General features: G+C 41.6%; 1 protein-coding gene across 1 annotated transcript in view; it reads left to right on the top strand.

Moving 5' to 3' along the window:
* SYNE2 (spectrin repeat containing nuclear envelope protein 2) overlaps positions 1–27,971 on the top strand; it is a 455,935-nt gene that overhangs the window by 412,771 nt on the left and 15,193 nt on the right. The window contains exons 92-104 of the mRNA XM_088471237.1: positions 1,029–1,223; positions 1,721–1,846; positions 3,903–4,058; positions 11,002–11,160; positions 11,864–12,030; positions 17,392–17,554; positions 18,963–19,150; positions 19,506–19,656; positions 20,625–20,807; positions 22,056–22,193; positions 26,436–26,630; positions 27,453–27,732; positions 27,898–27,966. Of these exons, the coding sequence (XP_088327363.1) occupies positions 1,029–1,223; positions 1,721–1,846; positions 3,903–4,058; positions 11,002–11,160; positions 11,864–12,030; positions 17,392–17,554; positions 18,963–19,150; positions 19,506–19,656; positions 20,625–20,807; positions 22,056–22,193; positions 26,436–26,630; positions 27,453–27,732; positions 27,898–27,966 (2,170 nt within the window). The remainder of the gene's footprint in view (positions 1–1,028; positions 1,224–1,720; positions 1,847–3,902; positions 4,059–11,001; positions 11,161–11,863; positions 12,031–17,391; positions 17,555–18,962; positions 19,151–19,505; positions 19,657–20,624; positions 20,808–22,055; positions 22,194–26,435; positions 26,631–27,452; positions 27,733–27,897; positions 27,967–27,971) is intronic.

A 27,971-nucleotide genomic window follows, 5' to 3' on the forward strand; every position in this document is an offset into this window, starting at 1 on the left:
CATACTTTTAGGATGCTTTAGTGTGCTTTAGAGAGGTGTTTCTCATAATAGTCCCTCATATAGTCTGATCAGGACAGTCGTTCTCCAACCACGATATCAGCATATTGGGCCTGATTCATAGGTGTACACTATTGCTGCCGCAGCTGCAATTTTCGTGGCTGTGGATGTGTGAAAATATGCTAATGCGGCAGCTCCCAGGTCTTGTATACAGGCGCCCACCTGACCCATTGCAGCTGTCCACAACTGCGTGCACATACACTCACACTGCAAATAAAGAATCTCCGGTAATGTACCTTGATATATGCGCAAGTGCGACTCAGACACATGCACCGTGACAAAAAATCACTCCATTTTAGGGTCTATAGTACTCGCACAATGCTGTATTATCACGTAAATATTTAATACCGTATAGGTCAACATAAAATACAGTAAATGTACACTTAAAAATATCACTATGGCAATCCAAAGCAAAAGGGGATTTAAACCGCACCAGAAGTTCACCAGAACAAGCATGAACTCAATGGGTAATGGTTGGTCTCCGAGTTAGGCAAGGTTCTCAAAAGGTCACACAGTCCAGTGGTCCAACGTGTTTGAAGCTTGGTATGCTCTTTATCAAAGACATATTTACTATATATTAAGGTTGGAGAACGACTGCTTTGTCCAGACTATGTGAGGGACAATTATGAAACGCATCTCTCAGGGTTGGGAACGGGATCCCGACGGTCACAATGTCAGCGGTCGGAATACAGACGAATTTTGTAAGGATTCTATCCCCAATCCTATCCCTAATTCACCCCTCCCGCAGCCTAACCCTAACATGTCCCCCTCCCGCAGACTAACCCTAACCCTCCACCTAGTTCCTAAACCTAATACTCACCATCAGAATCTGTCCAGAATGTGACCAGCGGGATCCTGACTACATCCCCTCTCAAAGGTGTAAAAGTATTACGCTATATACTTCTCTACTTATCCACTCCTTAGAAAAGTTCATGCGTTACCTACTTAATGTACGATTGTCTTCTAACCAGGAGAAAGAGCAGCACCTCAAGAGGTTAGAACCCGGTTACTTCACAACGATCAATAACGGCAAGGACTTACTTGCTGTGGCTACACCAGAATGCAAGGAGGCTCTACAGCATGATCTGACTACACTTCAGGCCCTATGGGAGAAGACGGCACTGCAGTTAAATGCTATTGTCACCCATTTTAATGACATCGCTCAGGTAAATTACTCTACTTAAACATGAATTTACTGGAAACCTGTTGAGGTTTCGCTTCTCCAGTATTAGAACTGTGAAAAGTTGCTATTTCCAAACATCACTTCCTGGATATGTAAAAATGGAGAAGGGCCCATCTCACAGAGAACGGAATAATAGCTTCCTGAGCATCACACACAACAGAGAGTACTGTAGAGCTTATTACAACGCTTCCTAAACTTTTACCCAGGGGATGCTGTATATTTTTATGTTTATATGCATTACCATGTTGCTTGTAGCTGCAGGTTGTATAGTTAAATACCCTATATTGAATTTCGGCAGTGGTAAGGTGAGCAGCTAACAAGGTTATTGCCATAATTTCCACAGGTAGGAAACAAGACACGCCATGAGCTCAATCTACAGTATATGTGTGTGCGAAAAAGTAATTTCCCCAAACTGATAAACCGTATTAAACATAGGTTACTGAAATAACCAGAGATGGGATCATTCATTGTTTTCTTTAGAAGAGAGACAATTTGGAACGGAAGATCGAGGACAGGAGACAAGCTCTTCATACGCTGAAAGCAAGAGTAGACGAGCCACTGCCGACACTTCACGAGGAGCTGCACAGGGCCAAAGAACCCATTAAGGTATTTACATGGAAGTGTAAGGTGCTCTAGACCCGCGTCATTTGCAGATGGAAGAGGTAGGAGGGGTGGGATACAATCCATCCTCTATGCACTTGTGAGAATGTGTGGGGCCCTTCTCATGCGCAGTGCATGTTGTAGCTTTGCCCTACAGACATAACACAATACACGTCTCAATATGACTTGACTCTTGGGGGTTTATTTACTAAGCATCGGGATCTATAACACGGTGCTTTTGATCGTGGTTATGCCCGAAACTTAAAAAGGCAATAAGTTTTTAGCAAAACACTGCTAGTAAAAGCATTGCCCTTTTAAATTTCTGGCATAATTAGGAACGGATGCACTGGGTTTTAGAACCTGATGCTTAGTAAATAAACCCCCTGGAATTGATCACAATATAGTTTAATTACACTCTCTATACTGACATCATGACACTGTACCTACCTGACATGGCCACTGGAGATTAAAATGAAACAGTTCTTCTGTACTCATTACATAAATAAACAGTATACTCCTATATACTTTTCCACCCCATGACCTCCTTACATGGTCACAATATAAGAAGCAGCAGTAGAATTTATTTTGTGATTTTCATTAAACTACCCAAAACAAGGGAAGTAATGTAAAGCTGTTATTAAGTATTAATAATCCAAAACATTTTCTGGGACAACAGTCTCCAGGTACAGCTTTTCCTTTCCACGGTCAAATCCGCACCCAGCAGAAAGCACTTACAGGACAGTACTGTAATACTGTGAAATGTTGATCCAATAACAACCAATCCGCTACTCTAATCTGAGTCAGTGGTCAGAAATAAGATATCTGTAAAGATTTTAGAAATGACATAATATAGTATAGAAGATATTTTGTTTATAAACATTTTTGTAATGTATAATCACGATTTATTTGCTGCATTTAACAAGTAAAATAAAAGAGGGGGATTGTGGCCTTTTCAAAATCCTTGATTTATGTTCCATTCAATAATATTTTGGGTTTAAAATTGAACTGACTTATTAGACCTTAAATTTATCCAGGGGAAGAGATTTGGAGTTTTGTGTTGAGTTCACTAAAATGGAGTACAAATGATCTTTCAGTGCAATGCATTCCCCAATACCTCTAAAAGTGTTATTTGATGAACTGTTCTTTAAATAGTGCAGCGCTTTACAGAGAGTATTTAGTCATTCACATCAGTCCCTACCCCAGTGGAGCTTACAATCTATATTCCCTATCACATGCAAACACACATTAGGGGTTTTTTTTTTTTGTCAGAATCCAGTTGACCTACCAGTATATTTTTATAGTGGGAGGAAACTGCAGCACCCAGAATAAACACAAGAAAACACGGAAGGAACATACAAACTCCACACAGATGGGGCCTTGGTGGAAATTGAACCTGAGATCTGTGAAGCAGCAATTGTGCCACTGTGCTGCTGTTGATAGTAAAGATTTAGGGCGGTATTCAATTTTTTTAGCGCACCCGATCTGCCGTCTAAAGTAACAGGAGATCGTGGGGCGCTATTCAATTGATGCCCGTTATTGCGCTGATCCCGCCCATATAGGTCGGGTGCAAGCTGAAATGGTGCGCTGGCAGCTGATCGCACCGATAGGAGCAACAATTGAATAGCTCCTGTCGGGCGCGTAGGGGGGTGAAACAATTGAATTCCACCCTAAAGTGTAAGAACAAGTGAAGATGCTCCGAGTCCTCAGCACCTATTATTATTGTAAACTAATCTAAACTTTTAAACCGTGTTTTACATGTGAAGAGTATTGTTACTCCCACTTGTGCTGTGTATTGCTCAGTACATACTTCTTTCCTGCTTTAACACCTTCATTGCCAGATGGGGGCAGCTCCGCAGCATTTTGCAGCTGGCTTTGATTGTGATGCAGATGGCAAGTACATGCAACTGGGGAGGCTGTGCATTGTCCCACAGTCATTGTGCTGGTTTAAGCACCCAGCAGCCTTCCAGCCACCCCTCCCCCTAACACCAATCACAAGATTAAACAGGTTTGCAAAAAGCCAGGGCTGAGCTGTGTGGATTGTCTCCCTGTGTTTCCAATGCAGGAGCTCCAGGAAGCACTGGATGAGTGGGGCGATAGTTTGAGAGATCTGGAGAACATGAAGACAGAATTATCACAATATATCATTGCAGAGGATGGGATGGTTCTGAAAAACCAAGTGGAGGCTTTGCACAGGCAATGGGAAGAGTTATGCCTGAGGGTAAGTAACTTTTTGGTTGGTAAAGCTGTGTTTGTTTGTGTTTCCTGTCCTGGCCCCTCTGTTGCCCAGCTTGTTAGAATACGTAAATGTTCAAACATTCATGAACTTTAAATGTGTGAGATTTCCATTTTTTTGTCTCGTTGTAGCCTTATTAATTTGCTTATGTACATATGTTATTTATATAATTGTTATTGATGTGAATCTTTTATACATTTGCGGCTTATATTGTCTTTTTATTTTGTGTGCCGTTTTTATGGTTTTTGTTTTTATCGTTTGCATATAATTTTCTCCGAGCAGATGGAATAAATTGACTTTTTTGATTATAAATAATACAGAAGACAAATTAGCTGTCTATGACCAGAGAACTTTCCTTGGTAAAATGTGTATTTGCCATGTTTTAATTATTAGTTTTGACCAGCTCCTTCGCTGGTGATCTTTGTGTAAATTAGGGCAAGCTGGTTAAATGGATTAACTTGTATTTCTGTGCATGTGCTGAAAAGTCCTGTCAATCTAAGTGTATTCTAGGGCAGGCTAACAATAAACTGGCATGGGTAACTGCTAAAATGAAAATCTCTACCTTTATGTGCGGGTATAGGTAAAGTGCAGTGATGTGACCTTCAGGTATTGGAGATGCCACACAAACCTGAAATGAACTCTCTGATATTTTGAAGAGGCAGCTGATCATCACTGTCTTGTGTATAATCAAATGTTAAAATATTTCTTAAAACTGCACAGAAGATTCCAGGCCCTATATCAAGCGATGTGTATAACAAGATGGATTTTCGTGGTAGTTTTTCAAATTCTTAATTCAAAACTGGAAACCTAGACTTTTGCATATAATATAAATTTTATAGTTCATTTACCATGTATAATAATAGAACCATGAAATAGTCTATAATGCCAAATGCCTCATAATAGTGACTGGAAGGATGGGGTTTTGGCTCTATTTCCAGCATTACTACTTGTGGGTCACTTTCTATCTCCTGTGCTGGCGCCATCTATCCAAAGAAATGGCTGGAAGGTTTACACCAAAAGCCGGCACAGTGTAATACCCCTTTTACACTGACATGAACGCGCATCAACCCGTGATTTTTGTCAGTGGAAACTGCTCCACCCAGGTCCAGTCACCTGGGAAGCCAACCCTGCCAGCAAACCGGGTTTTTCCCGGGAAGGAACTGGGTAAGATGCAGTGTAAATGAGTAACCTGGGTCATCCTACCCGGGACCCGTTTATAGCAAGGTCATCTCCAAGTGTCGGAACAGCATCCGTGTGCAGTGTGAACAGCGCCGATCCAGGGCTAAACCCGTATCGGCGCTGTGGTGTAAAAGGGGTATATCCCAGGTCTGACCTGATTTGGAACAGTGGGCCTGATTCAGAGCCGCTCATAAGCGGCCTCTCGTTCGCTCCGAGCGATGTTTGCCCAACTGCGCATGCGTACGGATCGTTATACGCATGCGTGAACCAGTCAGTGCGGTCGAAATACATGTGCTCGCAAAATAGCGAATGCCTGATAATTTGAGTGACAGAATGAGGCGTATGTGGGTGGTAACAGGGGAAGGTGCTTGAAAACGGGGAGTGGAGATCAGAACGCAGGCGTGCTTAAAGGTCAAAACGAGCGTTTTATGGGTGTGCATAATTAATACAGCAGCGTCATTGACCACGTCACTGGGTTATTTTATAGCCAGAACTGCTCGCAAGATTGTGGTAGCAAACACCAACCACAAGAATAGCGAGCAGTTCATACGCTGGTCGATGTACTCGATTAATCTAATAAATAGCGGACATGACGTAGGATGCGAGCGGCCAGGGGGCGTAGTTTCCCAAAAAACGACCGCAAGTTTTGTTCGCTCGTTCAGACCTAGAGGCGTGAACAGACCGCAAAGAGCGAACGGTTCATTTGAATAGCCACCCCTATTTTTTGAACGAACGACCGCAAATAGCGACCGGCTCTGAATCAGGCCCTGTGTTCCAAATCCTGGGTCAGACCAGGGCCTTTAGTATAAAAGGGGTATAAGTCTCTTTTGGATGTAGATTGATCAGCCCATGGACTGCACTCTTTACAGAGTGTGTATATATATATATATATATAATTTTTTTATTTATTTTTCCTCTTCAGTGACTCTGGTCTGCAGATGTACAGCGTGCACTACGCTGTAGTCCAGATTTGCACCATGATATAACTGCACGCATGTAGAAGTAATACCTGTGCATGTATTTCGCCACGTAGCTGCAAATTGTCCAATATATCGTCTAATGTGCACCCAGCTAAAGGATGTGTCCTTGGCCCTCCTCTCTTCTCCCTCTACACTTCTTGTTATCAGAGTAATAAGGTGACAGCAGAATAAAGCTGTCAGACATGCATAGCGGAATGTGCTTATAGCAGTAGTCCTCCAGATAAGAAGGTAAACCCAGGTACACATGCATTGGCCAAGGTACTGATGGTGTGTGTGTAACCCAGGTGTTGGTGACGTTTTAGTCCACACGTGGTACAGCTTAACTAGTTCTTAGATTTATTGTAATCTGCTAGAACAGCAAGTAATAAATGACACCGGGATATATCGCAAGTATAACAGTAGTAGGCAATCTGTGTACAATATAGCAGCCTGGATCTTTGGGTAATGCTGGGCATCAGGGCCGGACTGGCCATCTGGCACTTTCGGCAAAAAGAGCCAATGGGTTGGTCAGGATAGAAGACCTGGCTGAGCAGCTCCGCCTCCACTGCTCGGCCGGGACGCTGAGAGACGGGGGGGGAGGGGTAGTGGCGAGGCCACACCATCATGTGACCGAACCACACCCCATTCCCTGAAGCCACACCCTGTCTGAGGCCACACACCCTTTTCACTCTGGCACGTGCCTCATGGCGATATCAAATCAGACGCAACATTTTTTTCTATCAAATCCCCGCTGGAAATTGAAGAAAAAATGGGAAACAGTCTGTACCTTTTAAAAAAAATCCTTTAAATAGCTGATTTGTGTAGGTTTTTTTCATTATTACAAATGAAATATACAGAAAAAGTTAGAAAGGTGATTTTTGGCGTAAATTTAGGACAATTAAAAAAAGCACAACTATTTTTCATTTACATAAATGCTTTAATTTGGGTACCAAAATTAACAAACCATTTTAATTTGGGGTAGTTTGAGGCCATTATTGGTTTTAACATGTAATTATTATTCAACTAATTAAGCCTTAAGAATTTTGCTTAATTACTCAATAGGTGGGTTCTGAAGCAACTCCCGATAATTTTTCCATTAAAATAATGATTTTATGAAAAATTGGATTTGCTAAGACGCTGCAAGAAAAAACAGTGTTCATTTCTATAGAAATTACCGTCCTGTCCTCATGGATGCAATGGAGAATTGCTGCATTGTAGCACTTACTTGAGAGTCTCAGTCGCACACAGATATACAAATATCACATATCAAATTAATCAGCACAGTCTCCCGGTGCATCCTAGTCGCATCGCATTGCGGCTTAGACGCATTTTTAGCAAAAAAAGACTCCCGGCGTTAGCAGTCTCATGGGAGCAGGTGCACAGAGAGGGGCTGTTTTCCAAAGTCAATAAAGAATTACTTCTACTTAAAGTACCTGGGAAACCAATATAGAGGCTGATGGAACTTAATACAGCTGCTCCATTCAAAGCTTGGTCTGGTTAGGTGAAGAGCAGTAAGAAATTAATTACAGTAGTCAGTGTAATGGGACTCCTGAATTCACAGGTCCTGATTCTGAGTCGCTTGCATGTCCGTATGGAGCTGCATTTAGTGGATTGTAACAAGCTGTGCATGTGCCATAGCCAGGGCTAGATTAACAATGGGGCAGATAGCGCTCCATCTCCAGGCCTCCACATAAAAATAGGCCCATCATAATGGCTGCATTGTCATGATCCGCTGCCTAGCTGGCTACACAGTTGGCCATAAATGATAAGTATTAAAATTGTATTTCTAGTTTTCTCACAAAATTATGCAATTATTGTACTATGTATTTAGGAAGACATTGGTGCTGATAGTGTATGAGTGTAGATAACCACATGGCACTGGTCACTTCCACCTTGCACTGATCACAGCTCTTCTCCCATCTTCGTATAGGTCAGAGGTTCCCAAACGCAGTCCTCAAGGCTCCCCAACAGTCCAGGTTTACAGATATCCATGGTTAAGCACAGGTGGTTAAATCAAATTGAGGTACTAATTAAGTCACCTGTGATCAACCATGGATATCTCTAAAACCTGAACTGTTGGGGAGCCTTGAGGACCACGTTTGGAACCTCTGATGTAATCCAATCACCTGAATGCTGTGGAGGCACCCATTTTGTGGTATATACACTATATTCAAAGCCTTAAGTACACTAAGAGCCAGTGACGTTCATAAGGAACAAGGCTTAAAGTAAATGATTGGAATAGACTGTAATCAGACTACAGCCATGGCCAAAAGTTTGAGAATGACACAAGTATTGGTTTTCACAAAGTTTGCTGCTTCAGTGTTTTTAGACCTTTTTTATCAGATGTTACTGTTGTATACTGAAGTAAGATTACAAGCATTTCATAAGTGTCAAAGACTTTTATGGACAATGACATTAAGTTTATGCAAAGAGTCAATATTTGCAGTGTTGACCCTTCTTTCTCAAGACCTCTGCAATTCTCCCTGGCATGCTGTCAATCAACTTTTGCGCCACATACTGACCGATGGCCGCCCATTCTGCCTAATCAATGCTTGGAGTTTGTTAGAATTTGTGGGTTTTTGTTTGTCCACCCACCTCTTGAGGATTGAAGACAAGTTCTCAATGGGATTAAGGCCTAGGGAGTTTCCTGGCCATGGACCCAAAATTTCAATGTCTTGTTCCCAGAGCCACTTTGTTATCACTTTTGCCTTATGGCAAGGTGCTCCATCATGCTGGAAAAGGCATTGCTCGTCACCAAACTGTTCTTGAATGGTTAGGAGAAGTTGCTCTTGGAGGATGCTTTGGTACCACACTTTATTCATGGCTGTGTTCCTAGGCAAAATTGTGAGTGAGCCCACTCCCTTGGCTGAGAAGCAACCCCCCACACATGAATGGTCTCAGGATGCTTTACTGTTGGCATGCCACAGGACTGATGGTAGCGCTCACGTTTCCTTCTTCGGACGACAAGTGTTTTTCCAGATGCCCCAAACAATCTGAAAGGGGATTCATCAGAGAAAATAACTTTACCCCAGTCCTCAGCAGTCCAATCCCTGTACCTTTTGCAGAATATCAGTCTGTCCCTGATGTTTTTCTTGGAGAGAAGTGGCTTCTTTGCTGCCCTTCTTGACACCAGGCCATCCTCCAAAAGTCTTCGGCTCACTGTGCCTGAAGATGCACTCACACCTGCCTGCTGCCATTCCTGAGCAAGTTCTGTACTGGTGGTGCCCCGATCCCGCAGCTGAATCAATTTTATGAGACGGTCCTGGCACTGGCTGGACATTCTTGGGCGCCCTGAAGCATTCTTCACAACTATTGAACCTCTCTCCTTGAAGTTCTTGATGATCCGATAAATGGTTGATTTAGGTGAAATCTTACTAGCAGCAATATCTTGCCTGTGAAGCTCTTTTTGTGAAAAGCAATGATGACTGCATGTGTTTCCTTGCAGGTGACCATGGTTAATAGAGGAAGAACAATGATTTCAAGCTCCACCCTCCTTTTTAAAGCTTCCAGTCTGTTATCTCCAGCCTTGCCATCGTCCACACTCTCACCTGTGGTAACGAGAGAATCACTGACATGTCAGCTGGTCCTTTTGTGGCAGGGCTGAAATGCAGTGGAAATGTTGTTTTTGGAATTAAGTTAATTGTCATGGCAAAGAGGGACTTTGCAATTAATTGCAATTCATTTGATCACTCTCCATGACATTCTGGAGTATATGCAAATTGCGATCATAAAAATGGAAGCAGCAGACTTTGTGAAAATCAATACTTGTGTCATTCTCAAAACTTTTGACCATGGCTGTAGACACTTTGGATGAAAAAACAGATAAATGAAGTGAGCAGATGACCTAGACCAGAGTTTCCCAAACTCCGCCGTTACAGTCCAGGTTTTAAGGCTAACCATGCTTGAGCACAGGTGACTTAGTACCCTACTCAATTTGTTGTAACCTGCCGGGATTGAAGCATGGATATTCTTAATAACTAGACTGTAATGGCAGGGTTTGAGAAACCCCTGATCTAAACTGATAATCAGCAGACATGATTTTTTTTTAATTAAGCAATCTATTTCAGGTTGGTTTAACCTTTAATTACATGTGCGTTCCTAAGTTGTACATAAAAGCTGGGTACACACCTATACAATCGTCAGGCCGTTCTCCCGATCTCGGGTGAACGGCCATTGGATTGTATAGGTATGTACGCTGTACTGATGCTGGAGCTTCGACCGACAAACTGCTAAACACGCCCTGCTACGTTTGTTCTCGGTCACTCGCATCTCATGTGCTGTTTAATAATCATATGACTGGACGGGAGCATATCAGAGCAAAAGTGCAATGTATACACACGTTCTAACGATATTCTGACCATTCTTGCAATTATACTCCTGCAGCAGTGCTGCCTCTGTGGGCATTTCCTTGCTACGTAATCTCGTCTTCAGCACTACATGTAAATAATGCCATGTTGTTAAATATGTGACCTTTTACTTGTTCAACTATGTTTTCGACCCAAAGTGCTGCTAGATAATTTATTATACATAGTGTTCATTCTAGCACCCTGCACCTGTTAATCCCCATGCAGTCCCTCTTTCCTGCCTGGTGTGTCACTCACTGCTGTGGTGCTTATAGCACACAAACTGCTTAATCTCAGCAGTTTGTCAGTTGAGTGTGCTAGAAGCACCAGAGCAGAGAGCCACACCCCAGGCAGGATAGAGAAGCTGCACAGGTTGTGATAGGTACAGGGTGCTAGAATGAAGACCAATGCATGTGCTATAACTGTGCTTGCCCCAATCTATTGTAGGTGAATCTGCGGAAACAAGACATAGAGGACCGGCTCAATGCCTGGAACATATTTAATGAGAAGAACAAGGAGTTGTGCGATTGGCTGACACAGATGGAAGGCAAAGTATTGCAAACAGCTGACGTTAACATTGAGGAGATGATCGAAAAACTGCAGAAGGTAAATGGGAGATAAATGGGAGTTAGCAGAGGGAAATGTACAGTATTATAAGTTATATGGCTTGTTATTTTAAATGGTATATTTATAGTGGGCCTGTCCTGGCTTTAGGTCATGATCTGATGTTATATTCTGAACCATCACTTTCTATATTTAAATTTATTAGCGCCATTCCAGTTTCTTGCTTAAGACACAAATATGCAAATAGAATGGCAGGATAGGTCACAGATTATATAATCTATTTTATGAACAAAATACCTACACACAATTTTGGAATTCCAGGTTTTGTGCAATTCCAAGATTTTCACAAAATATATATATATTTTTTTATTATTATTATTATTAAGCAAAATTGTAAAATGTGCAAATTATTATTTGGGTTAGGTTTAGACTGCAGGTACGGGGGGGTTAGGTTTAGGCATTTACGTGGGGGGGGGTGTTAGGGTTAGGCGCCCCTAAGGGAGAGTTAGGAGGGGGGAGGGTTAGGTATAATTAGTTTACTTACCCATCAGGATCTTCACTGGTGCCGATCTTCTGGCGTCGGGATTTGAACCGCCGGACATAGGTCTGGCGGTCATTCATACCGATCCCGTACTGAGCGCTGAGCATTGCATTCTCCATTCAAAAGAAGAGATTTATGCCGAATTTATTTTTTTTTGCACATTATGGTTCTTCTCTCAACAATTCTGTTCATTTCCATTACTAGGACTGCATGGAAGAAATAAATCTCTTTAGTGAAAATAAGACCCACTTGAAGCAAATAGGAGACCAGCTCATCATTGCCAGCAACAATGCCCGTTCTACTGAAATTGAGAACAAGCTGAATAAAGTCAATGACGGCTGGAAGCACCTATTTGATGTGATTGGCTCACGGTAAGAGAAATATGGCATGTCGGAGAGAAAAAAGTGACGTTCCCATTGATTACACTGGTACTAGGCAAAGGATAATTTTCACTTTAATTAGTGTAGCCTGCAGTGGTGATTTAATGCATCTTCCCTCTTCAGCCGTCCCGGGTATGGCCTAAATAATATGGCTTATGTCCCACCAGCAGGAGGCAGCGCACCTCTCCAGATTGTTCTGCCTCTCCTAGAAATACTTCTAGTTTGCGACGTGTAGGCTAGCACCTTGATATGTGCTGCATGGACCATTTAGGTACAGCAGTGCAAAACAAAACCATTTGCATGTGTGCTTAGTAAATTATACCCCTTTTCCACTTAAGTCCCAGGTTCGACCCGAGATTTGGAACATACCCATTTTCCACTGCGGCGCCAATCCGGGTTATTCCTGGATCGGCACGTTCACACTGCAAATTACATCTCCTTGTGCTGGAATGCGGCTCTCCCCTTGCTGTAAACGCACACAATGGCTCGCAGCACCTGTACACTTCTGCTCTGTAATGCAGAGCATCATTGAATGGGACTTGCCTCCCGGTCCTATTGGGAAGGGAGGGACAGAGCCCTCCAGTCCGGATTGTTCTGCCTAAATCTGTACAGTTGGGAGTTTTCTTGGTCCTGAACTGTCATTATTTATAAACAAGAAAGAAAAATACTTTCTTGGATGAGATCATTCTTTGCGAGAACTTGTTTCATTCTGAGTTGACCACTAATATATATTTAGGTATGAGAAATATAATTGAGCAGAAAAAAAAAAAAAAAAATGAAAAATATATTTTTATTTATTGGTGGCTAAGTACAACCTGTTCACTTGCACTTTTAAGTTGGTAATTTTTTTTGACCTTGTCTACAGTTTCAGTTGTCCTCTGCTAAATCCTGTCTAACAACTGCAAAGTACTCTACAGAAGTATATCTTGATGTAATTACTGTCATTTAGTATATTCGCCTTTGTGATCCAACGTAATTGCTTGTAATGCTGCATTTAGATGACTTCGAAGTTCAACACAACATATAAATAACTTGCATCAGTGCAGCCAAGCCGGTGAGCACATTTAGTCTGTCCGTGGGCTTAGACACTCTGCTTGTGACATCAGGCTAGGCTTGGCCATATGGCACCCTCCTCACATGGCTTGTGTGCGTGTGTAAGGGCTTGTGCCATTCAGAAAAGAATTGTCAAGTCGGATTACTGACTGGAGCTTGATGCTGACAAAAGGGAATGGGGGGGGGGAGAGCGGGAGACTGGAGTTGCAGAATATCCATCCATACAAAGTGCTGCTAAGTTCAAACATCTGCTTCTTTTCCTGAATTATTTTGGTTAACAAGCCAGTAAAATTACATTTCTGTTAAAAAAAAAAAAAAAATTTATGTATATGTGCATGCTTGTTTACATGAGATTTATTTTTTATTTAAATATAAGCACTTGAAAAATTGCTTCATTCATTTTATTATACAGTATTATGGGATTTAAAGAGAACCCTCCACTTCTATGCCAATTATCAGTGACTGATCTTGACCTCGAGTCTCCGTGATAACACTGAGATAATGTGAATGCAGAGTGTATACAATCTCAGTTTTGATGATCTTTATGACTCTCTGCTCTTGTTGTAGGATAAAAAATAAATAATTTAGGTGTTAATCCGACAGTTTTAGCAAAGGATTTCTGCTTCCATACCTCCAGCTTCATACAAGTGTCTTGACTAGAGGTTCCCAAACTTGTTCCTCAAGGCACCCCAACAGTTCAGGTACTAGTGATATCCATGATTGAGCACAGGTGGTTTAAATCAAATTGAGGTACTACTTAAGTCATCTGTGATCAAGCATGGATATCCTCAAAACCTGGACTATTAGGGTGACTTGAGTCTGGGAAAACTCTGGTCTAGATCATTGGTTCCTAAGCTGGGATGCAGTCAGGAAGCCGACGGTCAAAATGCAGACCGCCGTCTTCCTGACTGTCTAATCCTGGCAGGGGGGTCTAATGACAGGCGTCGAAATCCCGACACCTGTCATTTTACCTACGCCACGAGCCCGACACCCGGCATACCGAACGAAGGTAAGGCGGGTGCGGACAGCTGCGGGGGGGGAGGGTAGGGTTAGGGGCTCCAGGGGGGGACTTGGGGTTAGGCACCCCCCCGGGAGAGTTAGGCTAGGGGAAGGGGGGTTAGGCACCTCCCCAGGAGACTTAGGTTTAGGCTGCGGGGAAGGGGGAGGGTTAGGTTTAGGCACACTGGGGGTCTTAGGATTAGGCACTTGGAGGAGAGGTTAGGGTTAGGCACCCCTAAGTGAGGGTTAGGGGGAGTTAATGTTAGTAATAGTTAAAATACTTACATGTCGGGATCTTCAGTTGCCGGTCTTCCGGCATCGGGATTTGAACCGCGTCCGGTGGTATTTCATACCAATCCCCCTAAGCTTGGTCCTCAAGGCACCCTAACAGTGCAGGTTTTAAGGATATCCGTACTTCAGCACAGGCAACTTAATTAGCACCTCAGTCAATTTGATTTAACCGCCTGTACTCAACAATGGATCTCTTAAACCTGACCTGTTAAGGTACCTTCAGGAACGAATTTGGGAACCTCTGGTTTAGATTACAAGTCCTACATGCAAGCACCAACATCTTCTTTGAGGAAAATGTGTGTGTAATGTTCACATGCAGGCAATATAGGAAAAGATGTAAAACCGTATTTTCATACTGCGATCAGTTCCTCTTTATTCCAGGTTACATCATTATTTAAATCTATAGCCAATGACTGCTTAGAGTGCACGTGTTGGTGGTGTTTTATTGGTTTTGATTTTATTTTTTTTTTTCATATTCCATGTTACTGTGTAGAAATTAATGGCCTGTTTAAAACAGTAGGTGGAGCTCTATAGTGTGGTCGTCTGCCTATACCTTCCTCCGAGAGGGGCAAATATAACCTCATATGTGGCTCACTGATGGCATGCTGGGGCTTGGAAGTGCTACATATTTTAGCATTGCAGTGACAAAAAAAAAAGTGACCCACTGCTTACGGCCGGGATTAAAAGACTTGGATCACAAAGCTGTATTGGGCTCAGAGCCAAGCGACATTTCTTGTAAACGCACTCAGCAGGTGTCTGCTGCCAGATGTCACTCAGCGGAGAGCAGGGAGCAATCTAGCATTAGCCTAGGGCCAGTTCCTCTTTTCCCGTGGCTTGATAAGGACATGATTTAGCTCTTCTGCCAGCGCCCAACACTGCGCTAACTGTAAATCAAAAAATTTACCTATTAGGATGTATATTATTTTTATTGTTTTTACTATGTTTACAAACTGTCCTTAAATTGTTAGCATGTTTTTTTCTTTAAATATGTCCTTCCTCTGCTCATTAATTAATAAAACAAATGAACACTTGAAATAAAAGGAAACGTTTTCAATAAAATAATAATAATAAATATATATATATATATATATATTTATATATATATATGTAACAAACAAATGTGCATATAAATATTTTCCAAACCTATTAGAAAAATAGAATAAACAAACACAGGCTGCCAGGCTTTATCCTGTCAGCAAAGCATGCTGGGAGGAAAGATTGCTATGCACCATATTTTCATATTCTGTAAAACTATGAAAGGTTTGCAACATTAATTGCTCTCAAAATTTTGTTTTGGTGCACAATATAAGTCATAAGTAAATTCAAGCTATTAAGAGTATCATTTAATAATTTGTAGGATAAATATAATCTATACTGTAATGTTCTTTTTAAATGCTTACCTGCTCTCCCTGCATTGCCATATGCTTATAATGGTAATTAAACAATGTGCCATACAAAGAGACAAGCACTTACAATGAGAGGCTAGGTGGGCACAGTGTTTTGCAGAGACTGCGGTTCTTTTTCACATTTACAAAACCAATGAATAAGTAGGCCACGAGATGGGGAGGGGTCTTCTCTTCCCGAGGACTCTCAGCTTATGCAGGGATGTGGAATGAACTCATGGGGATTCATAGTAAGGAATTCTGACAGTAAGTGCGATGTTATGTCTTACTTATACACAGTGGCCCCCACCCCTGTCTTCCTAGTCAGCGCGTACTCTCTGATCAGCCTTGTGCAGGGGGATGGGTTACTAGCGAAGCTCCAGTGTGCAGACCTAGGAATAAATGGCTGTCAGAGGAGATGCAGGTTATGAGGCCTGTGATTCTTCTCTCATTCGTGACCATGAATGATTTGGGATCTTCTCAGATCATACCTGGGGTAGGGGCAGCAGGAGAAATATGCAGGAGCCATTTTAGTACAGTGTATTCCAAGGACACCATTCCTTTCTGCGTTTATGGTAAGACCTCTCCATATGTTTATCGTCTGCAGAAATGCATGTGTATTTCCTTTTTTGTGTTCAGTAATTTAACACTATAACCAGGGAGGCCTCCATTTATGGTTCTACATTTTAATATTTGTTTTAGTTCATTCTAGAAATAAAATGACAATGGAAGTGACAATGAATTGCTCTCTTGTTTTTATTTCTGTTGAGGGGATTCTTGCATGACGACAAGACTGGCACCTCTTAGTTGCATATATTGCAACGCTTTTGCATCCACAATGGGGCATGCATGCTAAACCTTTCAGCAATACACAGGGTAAATGTGAGCCGTGGGCATCGGATATCATTATGTATGCTATTATTTTATTTGCTTTTCCTGCTGAGTTCTGATTAGCCCGTAATGGTATGTTTCTTTATATTATAAAGAGAGTTAATGTTTAACATCCCTGTCATTGGCTACAATGTTATCCATTGCTGCAGTTAGTCCATAACCCTGGACAGGGTAATCCTGAAATGTGCTTTCACGGAACTGCAGGTTTAGACGTGTCTCTGCCTGTTGGGAAAGGACTATTACTACGTTTTCTTGTTTGTGCTTTGCATAATTTGATAGTATGTGGGTTGGGGACTGATAATACTTTTATTGCAAGCTTAAAATAATTAATTGGTGCTCAGTTTAATGGTTTTCTAGTATAAGTTGATTGTACTATTGAGTACAATGACCCCTACATTTAATGATCCCTACTGTATTTTGGGGGGGGTTGTACTTGGCAATCTTTTTTTTCTGTTTTGGTGGTGTTTTGTAGTCGTCATGTTATGCTGTTTATATTTGCTATTTTATATTTGCGCGTGCCCCTTCTGTAAACCATTTGGAATGGCAGCGTGCTGCAAATAAACAATAGTTTGTGAAATTCCTTATTAGCGCACTGACAACAGCTGATCTCATGGCCATGCGTCTCGTTACATCACACAGCGCTAAAGGGGAACTGAGTGTTATTTAAAGAATGCTACATGCTTTCTATAGATTGCCATTTTGTAGTGGTATTGACTTGTGTTTTTTACCTGTACAGTGTAAAGAAACTGAAGGAAACTCTGGTAATCATCCAGCAGCTGTACAAAAACATGAGTAACCTGCGTACTTGGCTGTCTCGCATCGAGTCGGAGTTATCTAAGCCCGTCATCTACAGCATCTGCCATGACCAAGAGATAAACAAGAAACTGGAAGAACAAAAGGCAAGTACATATTTCTAGTTAATAATTTAAATAGCGGATTTATTTTTTTACTGGTGTGTCCGTTAATGGTTTACTTAGTAAAACGTTCTTCACTAGTTTAAAAGGTCATTAGAGAGAGGCGTTTGGTCATAATGAACGCTGCTTTCCAGTGGCAATCATGAAAACGTCCTCATACCGAAGACTGAATCTGAAAGTCATCTTACGTAATAGTGCACATGGTGCGATTTAGGGATGTAGTCTGCATCCCGACAGTTAGAATCCCGACTGTCAGAATACAGAACTATTGCGGAGGTAAGTATTAGGGTTAGGCTGTGGAAGGGGAGTGTTAGGACTAGGTGACAGGAGGGATAGGGTTAGGCTGTGGGATGTTAGGGTTAGGCTGCGGGAGGGGTGGGCTGTCTGTATTCTGACCGTCGGCATCTCATACCCAACCTGTGATTCAAAGTCTCCAGGATGTATCTAACAGAGCCCCGGTGCTCTGTTTATGGTGAGAGCGGGGCAATGTGTAATTTTAAGCTATGACCATGGTCACCTCGGAGCTGACTGAGGTATATGGAGCGGTGCCACACACTGTATGGTAATAGTTTCATCTCCTTACCATCCATGCTCACCCTCATCCCATCCTGACTTCTAAGGCAGGCGTCTGGCGGATCCAAAGGCAAATATGGGGGAAAGTGTGTCAGTGTTCCCCTCTCTCCTCTATATGTTTCCTTTGATACATAGCCATATAAATTTGTGTGTGGACCAACTGAAGCCAATCTGAGCATGAAAATGTTCTCAGGGTTAGATCACCTGATTCCTGTTGGAACATTTTAAAACTTCCTACACAAAAGCCAACTGATGTACAGAAAAGCTAAAAGACCAGTATTAAAAGGGTCTATTTACTAAGCCTTGGAAGGAGATAAAGTACCAGCTAATCTGCTCCTAACTACCATGTCACAGGCTGTGCTTGAAAAATGACAGGAGCTGGTTGTTTGTTACTTTATTTCAGTTCACTTTTTCTCCATCCAAGGCTTATTAAATAGACCTCAAAGTCCCCTCTAGTGTATCCAGCTTGGTGATTATTACATTTGCCTGCAACTAGTAAGAGGAAAGACCATCCTTTTATGTATGGGATCTCCTCTTATACGGATTGCGTACCCTGCAGCTCTGGATAGACTATACAAGTTTCTGATATTTACTCTACTCAAGCAGGTTCTTGCATTAGGGCTTCTCTGTGAGCATTGTCCTGCTTAGTACGTCACATGGGCATCACATATCTGGGGATCGACACTTCATGATTTTAAAAGTTTGGAAAACTTCTATATATGCTTTGTAGCTCTAGACATTTTTAATGAGCCTATATTATCCTAAATGTTAAACATATATGTAGTGATTTTGGTTTTAAAGTTCACAATATCCATTTCAGGACCTCCAAAAGGACATTGAGCTGCACAGCCCTGGGGTTGCTTCGGTGCTCAATATTTGTGAGCGTCTGTTGCATGACACTGATGCCTGTGCCAATGAAACAGAGTGTGACTCCATACAACAGACCACCCGGAGTCTCGATAAACGGTGGCGAAACATCTGTGCTATGTCTATGGAGAGACGTATCCGGTAAGTGCTGGCTATTGGGTCCATGAACTGTATTTGCTTTTGAAAATCTATACACTTTGGCAACAGCCAATTGTTCGTTTACAGCCAGCCTGACCAATCTGATAGCTTGAATGAGACCAGAGTGTTGAATGGCTGATTATTTCAGATTTAGATACATGTGTACATGTTGAAACAAAATAACTTGCAGCTTTCCTCAATTTGCCTTTTATTCAGCCAAAATCTGCTCACACAAAGCCTGGTGGCTTTTCAAAGGAAAAACAGGCTCCAAGCAAGCCAGTAGGCATAATAACTTCATTAAGTAGCTTCTGCAACTCATAAATGATCATAAACTTTTTATTACTTTTATATTTTGCAGGATTGAGGAGACCTGGAGTCTCTGGCAGAAGTTCCTGGAGGACTACTCTAGATTTGATGAGTGGCTGAAAGATGCAGAAACGATGGCAGCTTCCCCAGATTCTTCCGATGCGTTATATACAAAAGCCAAAGAAGAGCAAAAGAAGTTTGAGGTCTGAATCTAGACATTACATATTACAATTAGTTGCTTGTGTGTGTGACTCTTGCTAATTTTCTTGGATGACCAGTTTTGGACAAACACCGCTTCTCCTCTTATATTGGCCCATCTTTCCTACTGACCTGTACAAAAGAGAGTGTTTAGATTCATTTATTCCATGCTGTGAGCTCGGTGTTTTCTGCCCCAACTTCATGTACCGAGCGTCAGAACAGTCTTGCGCTCCATTTCTACAAGTAGAGTTATTGTTACAGGTCTCACAAAATGAAACCTATGCTTAATAATTCTGGGCATAGGGCCTGATTCAGCAGAAGACAGAATTGCAAAGCCGCACACAAGCAGCATTGCAATTCTGTCCTTGCTAAAATGCAAAAGCAGCAGGAGGTGTCTGACACCACCTGCTGCATCTCCTATCCCGGTGATGCGACCCAGGTCACATCCTGGGATCAACATAGTGACTATTGATCGCGTTGGTTGACCCTTTGATCAGGCTGCGGTAGCTGAAGCTGACTGCAGCCTGGCCGGGTCCTTTTAAGGCTGCGCGACCTGGAAGTCTGCGTCCATGGAGGCAGATCCTGGCCTTTTCACTCCCGGAAAATGGGTGACACCCCCCCTCCCCACCTATTTTAGGGAATGTAGGCTACCCCGCACCACCCTGCAAACACCTCTGCCTGTCAATCAGGCAGAGTCATTTCGGGCCTGCGTGAGATTTCACAGGACCCTTTCTGCACATGCGCAGTACAGGTCCCGGTCATGCGCAAATTCCTGATAATCGGGAATCTGCGATCAGCAGTGCACATTTGATATAGGCCCATAGTTCATATTTTAGCTCTCGTTTTAATAATAAATAGCTATTATTTACCATTGATGTCATCAACATGTGTTCTGTTTTTTTGGTCTGTCTTATTTGTGTAATACTAAGATTTTCTGTTTCTCTTAATTGATCTTCTAAATGATTTATTTCAGGCTTTCCAGAGGCAGATACACGAGCGTCTTACTCACCTGGAGCTGATCAATAAGCAGTACAGAAGACTCGCCAGGGAGAACCGCACAGACGCCGCCAGCAGACTGAAACAGATGGTGCATGAAGGAAATTTGAGGTGGGACCAGCTGCAGAAGAGAGTGGCCGCAGTTCTGAGGAGGCTTAAGGTGAGAGGCAGATTTATTTTGTTTAAACATTTTTTTTTTTTCTATTGGAACAGCTTGTCACTGGAGAATTTATTGTATCTTGTTGTGAGGGAAGGTTTTTTGTTTTTGGAGTTGGATGGTGCAATACATTCTACTTCCCAGCACACTTACGCTTGGGGACGCAACTTGTTTGTTAATTAAATATGCCTTTTACACACAGTAGAAGCAGACAGGACTGAGCCAATATTCCGCTGTGTCTGCAGTTAGCATGCTCCCCACGTTTGCGTGAGTTTCCTCCCACAGTCCAAACAAACATTGTGGTTGGCCAATTGGATGCTTAATAAAATTGACCCTACTTTGGGCATGGGCTTACTCCTAATCCAGCGAATCTCCTAATGTCTATAAGAGCCCAGTAATCCTCTCCTATTCGCTCCTGCATAAATGGACGTGTGTTGAGACATGTTATGTACAGCTTGTACTGTGTGACTGGTTTTAAAGTAATGTGTATTTGCTTTACGCTTATTAACAAACATAACATGATCGTTTTGCTTTTAAATTGACAATGGAATTCGATTGCGATCGTGTTTCTATATACCTATTTTTACAGTGTATATTACTTGTATTCCTGGGACCACTAGAAGACTAAGGAGGTGTGAATTAACCTTCCTAACCCCTGCCCATTCATAAATAATTTCAAATACTTAGTGCACATTTATCAATACATTTACTGTGCTGTTTTTTATTTTTTTTACTTATGGATGGATCTAACAATGCGTTCACATTACACAGTACGTCAGTGTCATGCCATTAACTATCATATTACATTGTAATGTTCTATAAATGTCTTTAGCTTCATCATGAATCAGTTGCAGCTGACAAATGGTGACCATATTAGTCATTGAAACTGTAATTGAACATCATTTCTCAATCAATCATCAAACATTGTCATCCGTGTGCCCACGTCACTTACACCAGTTTGATTCCGCCCCCTCCATGTGACATAACACGTGGACAGAATCACAGTCGCCGGTGATTACAGCAATGCCCGGGGCATCCTGAGGATGCTTCGGGGAGCTGTAAGGGCAGCGGTGTGACCATCTGAAGGGTCCAAAGGACGCTAGCAGATGAGGCTAGCAGACAAGAAGCTCCAAGGGCCAGACCAAATGATTCCACGGGCCTTATAAGGCCTGAGGTTCCCCATCCCTGGTATAGAAGGTGTTTTTATCTGTTCTCGTTCCTTCAGCAGCTGTTTTTGTTATTTGTTTTCAGCACTTTACCAGCCAAAGAGAAGACTTTGAGGGGACCAGAGACAGCATCCTCGTGTGGCTGACTGAGATGGACCTTCAGCTTACTAATGTGGAACATTTCTCAGAAAGCGACATTGAGGAGAAAATGCAGCAACTAGTAGTAAGTACTAGTCATATAACTGCAAGCCAGCTCCTATTCTGTTGTCTCTTACTTCCATTTGTACTTATTTGGAATAACTACAGTACGTCATCTATTGCTTATTTAAAACATACTCTTAATTAGACCTTTATTTTTGCTTTATATTGTTTAAATCGGGAGTTTTCTACTCCAGATCTCAATTACCTTGAGAAGGTCATGTTTCCATGTCTGTGGAAACTCACCCAGCATATTAGATAGTTGTGGCTGAGCCACAATAGAAGTAGGATCAGTTAAAGCTGAAATCGCACAAAAAAGTAGGTGGAGGTTTCTTAGTTTTTTTTACTTTTCTCTTTCATCAACAGAGACACTGGATTAATGTGTTGGGGTATAGAGTGCAGTGGTAGTAGCTTATAAATACTATTTTATTTCAAGTGCTATAAATGATTTCTACTGTAGTTTGTGGTGTCATGCTGTTACTATGACAACCACAGTTACAGTGCTTCTTTTCTAGTGTACAGAGAGGCTTTGGAATGCCTACGACATATTCTTTTATATCACAGTTCCATCACCACTTAGGAACTTCCTGACTGACTGGCTCTAGCTTGAAGACCAGATTACACACGCCTCATGATCGAGTTTGAGAGCCAAAATAGAAATTGCTTCCATCTGAGAAACTATAGTATCTAACAGTGGGTGTCATTAACCTCAACAGCCACATAGGGATTTTGCAAATGCCTGCCTTGGATTGCAGTTTTAAGGCCAGTGAAATTTCACAACCAAGTGGGGAATGAGGCAACTTATTCACAGAACAAATATGAAAAATTAAAACTCCTTTCTAATCAGAAGTCTTGCAGTGCAGCCAAGTTACAGTTCTCATTCTCCTCCATTCTATATGTGTAAAGATGCGTATCCACTTCCCGACCGAGGAACGATTAAGAAATCGTAATCGTTCAGCCAGTCCTCATCCTGTAGGTGCCCACACTGAACGATATGTCGGTCAGTGCAGGCACCCTCCCTCATCCCCGAACATGCCCCATCTGTCGTTGACCGGCATGTTGAGGCAATGATTGATGTTGGAAACGACCAGCGATGCGCTCTTTCTGGTCGGTTCCGACATTAGTGATACAATGGAATTTCGTTTTGCTTATGATAACTAATTGGGACGATGGTTCAGGAGCTGCTATATTAAAAGAGTCACTACCTCCATTTATAGAAAATCTAATAAACAATTTAAGTAATATGGCGCTCACCTTATTGTGTATACTAAGATATATATTAAAACAGAATCTGATAAACCGATTCAATTGAATGGCTTGAGTAATAAAATCTACTCTCACTCGCCTTAAGTGGTTGGTGCGTTTGTTTATTTATTGCAGTAGTGACGTTACTGAAGCAAGGACAGAAATGTTCCTGTAAAATATAGTTATATATTATTTTTGCTCATATAAATTGATAGGACGAACAAACCAACAGGGAAAACGTAGGGGAGGTAGTGGTGGGAGGACGGGGAGAAGGGTCAGTTGGAAAACATAAAAGTAAAAATAGGAAGAGTAAAAAATTTTTGGTACTATGCTATGTATAAATCAGTCCAGTAAAATAAAAAAATTTATAAAAATAATAATGTAAACGTTCCTAGAATCCACTTTTTATAAGGTTGCCAGACAGATACTTGTAACAAATTAACAATTCGAGTTATTATAACATGTCAGAGTTGTTAACCAGAAAAGTTCATGTTTAGGTAAAAACTTCAAGTACGGTTGGTAGTGCAGGACAGTAATAACTATGTCTGTAAATGCCATGTGATTTAAGTCCATATAAAACCGGTGCGGGATTGCACAGGCAGCGGGTGAGCCGCTGTCACCCTGCAAGCCGTCACGTCTCCAGCACCAGCAGAGTTCCCTTGTATGGCGAATGGACATAGCTTACCTTTACAAGCGGCTTCAGACGTGGTTGTCGATAGTCGCTCTGGGTACGCTTTCCATCTGTCCTGGGAATGAGCATTGGCGGTGTTTCTTTGTGGTGGTAATGCAGGGAGTTGTAGTGTCCAATGCGTTTCTGCTGCTTTCGGCGGCCTTTTTTAAAGATCTGCATTTGCCTGCTATATCACAGGGGCACTATCAAGCAAAGTCACGTCCTTTGATTCCTATAGGCCAGGATTCCTATGGTTTTGATAGGTCCCAGTGTCAAAGCAGAGGGATGTCAGTCATCATAAATGGTCAGGGTGTGAAGGGAATGTGAGGAAAGTTACAAGAGGGGAAGGGTCATATAGATAGATTCATTTTGCAATTGTGATCACAACAACGGATAAAGAAATTATTTGTTCAAGATACGTGGAGAATAAATTTTTTGAAGGGGTAATTAATATATGTATAAATATGTAAAGTGCAGAATCGCATATCTTGGGGATTATTGAGTTCACTGGTATATATGCGGGTTAGGGAGAATAAAGACCCAGTTTGATTAGGATTTTAACATTCGTTTTGTATATAAGGTGTTTAAGTGATTTACCATGTTAGTGGTATATTAGAGTCAAATTGGTTGGATAATTGAGAAATAAATGTAATAAGTGGGAGTTTTTTAGGGATGTTTTAAAATTTTATTAATACACATTTCTGATCTCTCTGGTTTTTTTTTTTTATATGGTCCCTTGATTTAGCATTTATGTTAATTATTGTCAACAATAGATTAAAATGCCTAAATACACTATGCTTTGATGCTGATTTTTTTCCTTGTTCACGGTAGAGTCCTATAAATTGAATTGGAATTGGTTGTTATGTTTCATTTGTTTCACGTTTCCGACATTAAACTGCCCAATTTATGCATGATTAATGAGCGATTGAACAATTACGATGTCGTAATCGTTCAATCGCTCTGTATAATCGGCAAGTGGATACTCGGCTTAAGCATGCATCCAGGTGTACTCAAATTACTTTTAGTGTATCTGTAATTTTATTTTCTACTGGTACTGAATTGTGTTCTGGATCACTATGTGCAATTTTGACAACTTTTGTTGCTACATTATAAATAACATGATTGAGGGGAGAAAATGTTTTTCCCTACATACAATAGGTTTCCTGTCATTCATCCCACTGAAGGGCACTACAGGTAGCCTCATTTATCCTCCTGTTGCAGAAAATGGTATATAATCAAAAACGGCAGCCTGCACTTGCCTGCGCAATAACATAATACAATGTCCGATACCTTCATGTGTTCTTTGAAGGTTTGGGAAATAAGGCGAATTCTATTTTTGGTCTAAAGGTGCTGTAACGTATACTTTTCTTGTTTACAAATATATCCGTGGGGGGACACCGCTGTATTTTATTAACCACTTAACCTGGCTAATTTAAAAAAAAAAAAAGTTTTTTAGAAACCATCCAGAAATTGTCAGTGTTTTAAAAAATGTCAATAAGTTTTTAAAGCATAGTTTTAAAACCCCTACCATGTCCATAGTCCCCCATTGTAAAATTACATCACGCTCCACAGTGTCAATAGATTCCCCAGTGTTATTATCATCACCCCCTAGTTGTGAAAGATCCCTAGTACAGACCCACCCACCAGTGTCCATATGATCCACTGTTTTAGTTACACCCCTCCCCACACGCGCACACACACGTGTCACTATATACCTGTATAATGGATGTAGTTAGCATCCGGGCGCTTGGTATGCCGGCACTCAAGTATTAGGGTTGCTGGGAGGTTAGGAGGCTATGCTCTGGGGGGGGGTGTGTTAAGAGGAGGGTTAGGGTACTTGCCTAGTTGGTTCCGGATTCTGACTGTCAGGATGCCGCTGTCTGTATTGTTAACGCCGCCATCCCGTGCAACCCCCCAGGATAAATAAAAATGTTGGGTTCGTCGACCTTCCCCCTCCCCCTTGGCATTGCCCCTCGCTCCTAAGGCAGTGTGCAGCTGAGCGTGTGTCAGGGGGGACTGTTCATCACTCCCTCTTGGTGCAGCTGAATTAAGTTCCCCTCTTTGCACTTTTAGTTTTTGGTTGCATGCACCCCAGAGTACTGTTTGCACAGCATTCTTGGGCGCGATTTTAGCAGTGATGTCACAGACCGCAACATCATTGTCTGGGGGTTGGAGGAGGAGCAGACCCGTTCTAATCTCCTTTGAAACACTGGGGGATGTAGCAGCAGACACAGTTGCATGGGATACCCCAGTGGCAGCGAAAGCCCAGCTGGCATCTCATACGACCATGCGAGGTAAGTAGTTAAAGACCCTTTCTTTTATGTTATAAAAATACCTCTCTGGTCTCTTTAGGGTTTCAAACAAGAAATTACACTGAATGCCAACAAAATTGACCAGTTGATCGTTTTTGGGGAGCAGCTAATCCAGAAGAGTGAGGCTATGGATGCCGTGGTTATTGAGGATGAACTTGAAGAGATTCACAGATATTGTCAAGAAGTTTTTGGGCGAGTGTATAGATTCCATGAAAGACTGACATCTAGAGACTTGGTAAGCACTGCTGTGTTTCAGCTGGTTGTGCTGACTTGCTGTTGGGTTATTGCTCAATGTAGAGGGAAGAAGATGCCTGAAAGGCAACAAAAATACATACAACTTTATCGAAAGGGCAATCGATCCATGAAATTGCAGCTATGATAGGTACAGTAAAAGAATGCATAGGACACACACAAGGCTAGTATAATGGTCCTAAAGTAAAAAATATTATACAAATTTTAAATTAAAAAAAAAGTTCTGAAAAAAATTAAAGCTATAGGTAAAAACATGGAATAGACCAAGTTTCTCTTATGTCAGATGTTCACTCTAGGAGGTTTAAATACATAAACAAACCACAAGAGCATGTTTACCTTCTGCCACCTTATTCCAGGATTACTGCTTGGTGACCCTTATGTTTTTACAGTCTACAATGATGTCATTGTGTATTCTGGTAGTACAGTATGTGTATATAACACCTGCATTTTATCTGACTTCTGTACTATTTATGAGATGATATTTAGTAACCATTGTAGAGGTGGGGAGCAGTGTTTAGTTGGACCCATGACCCTAAAATCAGTTTCTGCCCTTTCAATTTCTTATTTCTAATCTACACATCCCAGCATGCCTTGCCACATTTTTACTATTTGGCCGTGCTAAATGTGTTGCAAGACATGCTGGGATGTGTAGTTCAGCAACAGATGGAGGGCCAATTATTGTCCACCCCTGGATTCTAATCTCATATGAAGTCTTGGGAAAGTACATTGCCATCAAAAAAAAGTTTAAAAGAAAATATATATGTATGATGTGCTTTTTAATTATTTTTGTACTATCGCTATAAAGAGATTAGAAGAAGACCGAGAAACCTCTGAAAATGATACGGATGGAGAAGATTCTAGAGAGATCCAAAATACCTCATGGCATTCCACGATACCCGATGTAGAGACATCCCATCAGTCTCTGTGCCACCTAATGCCCCCGACCCTCCCGCACGAGAGATCTGGCCGTGAAACTCCTGTCAGCGTGGACTCCATCCCTCTAGAATGGGATCCAACTGTAGATGTTGGTGGATCTTCTATGCATGAGAACGAAGAGGGAGGAGCCTACTACAGTCCTCTGTCAGGTAAATATATAAAAAAAAAATTATAAGCTATTGACCATAGATTCAATTATTTTAATTTTCTCTTGTGTTTTTTATTTGCTGTTAAAAAATTTCGCAAATTTTTTTTTTTTTTTTTTCCGGATTCACATTGAATTTGAAGAATCAAATGACATTATTTTCTTTCAGATGTAGAAATTCCTGAAAATCCTGAAGCCTATGTCATAATGACAACAAAAACTGTACAAGCATCTTCTGGTAGG

The sequence above is a fragment of the Taudactylus pleione genome, unplaced genomic scaffold (assembly GCF_031769625.1).
Source record: "Taudactylus pleione unplaced genomic scaffold, aTauple2 ptg000113l, whole genome shotgun sequence".
In the NCBI taxonomy this organism is placed as follows: Eukaryota; Metazoa; Chordata; class Amphibia; order Anura; family Myobatrachidae; genus Taudactylus; species Taudactylus pleione.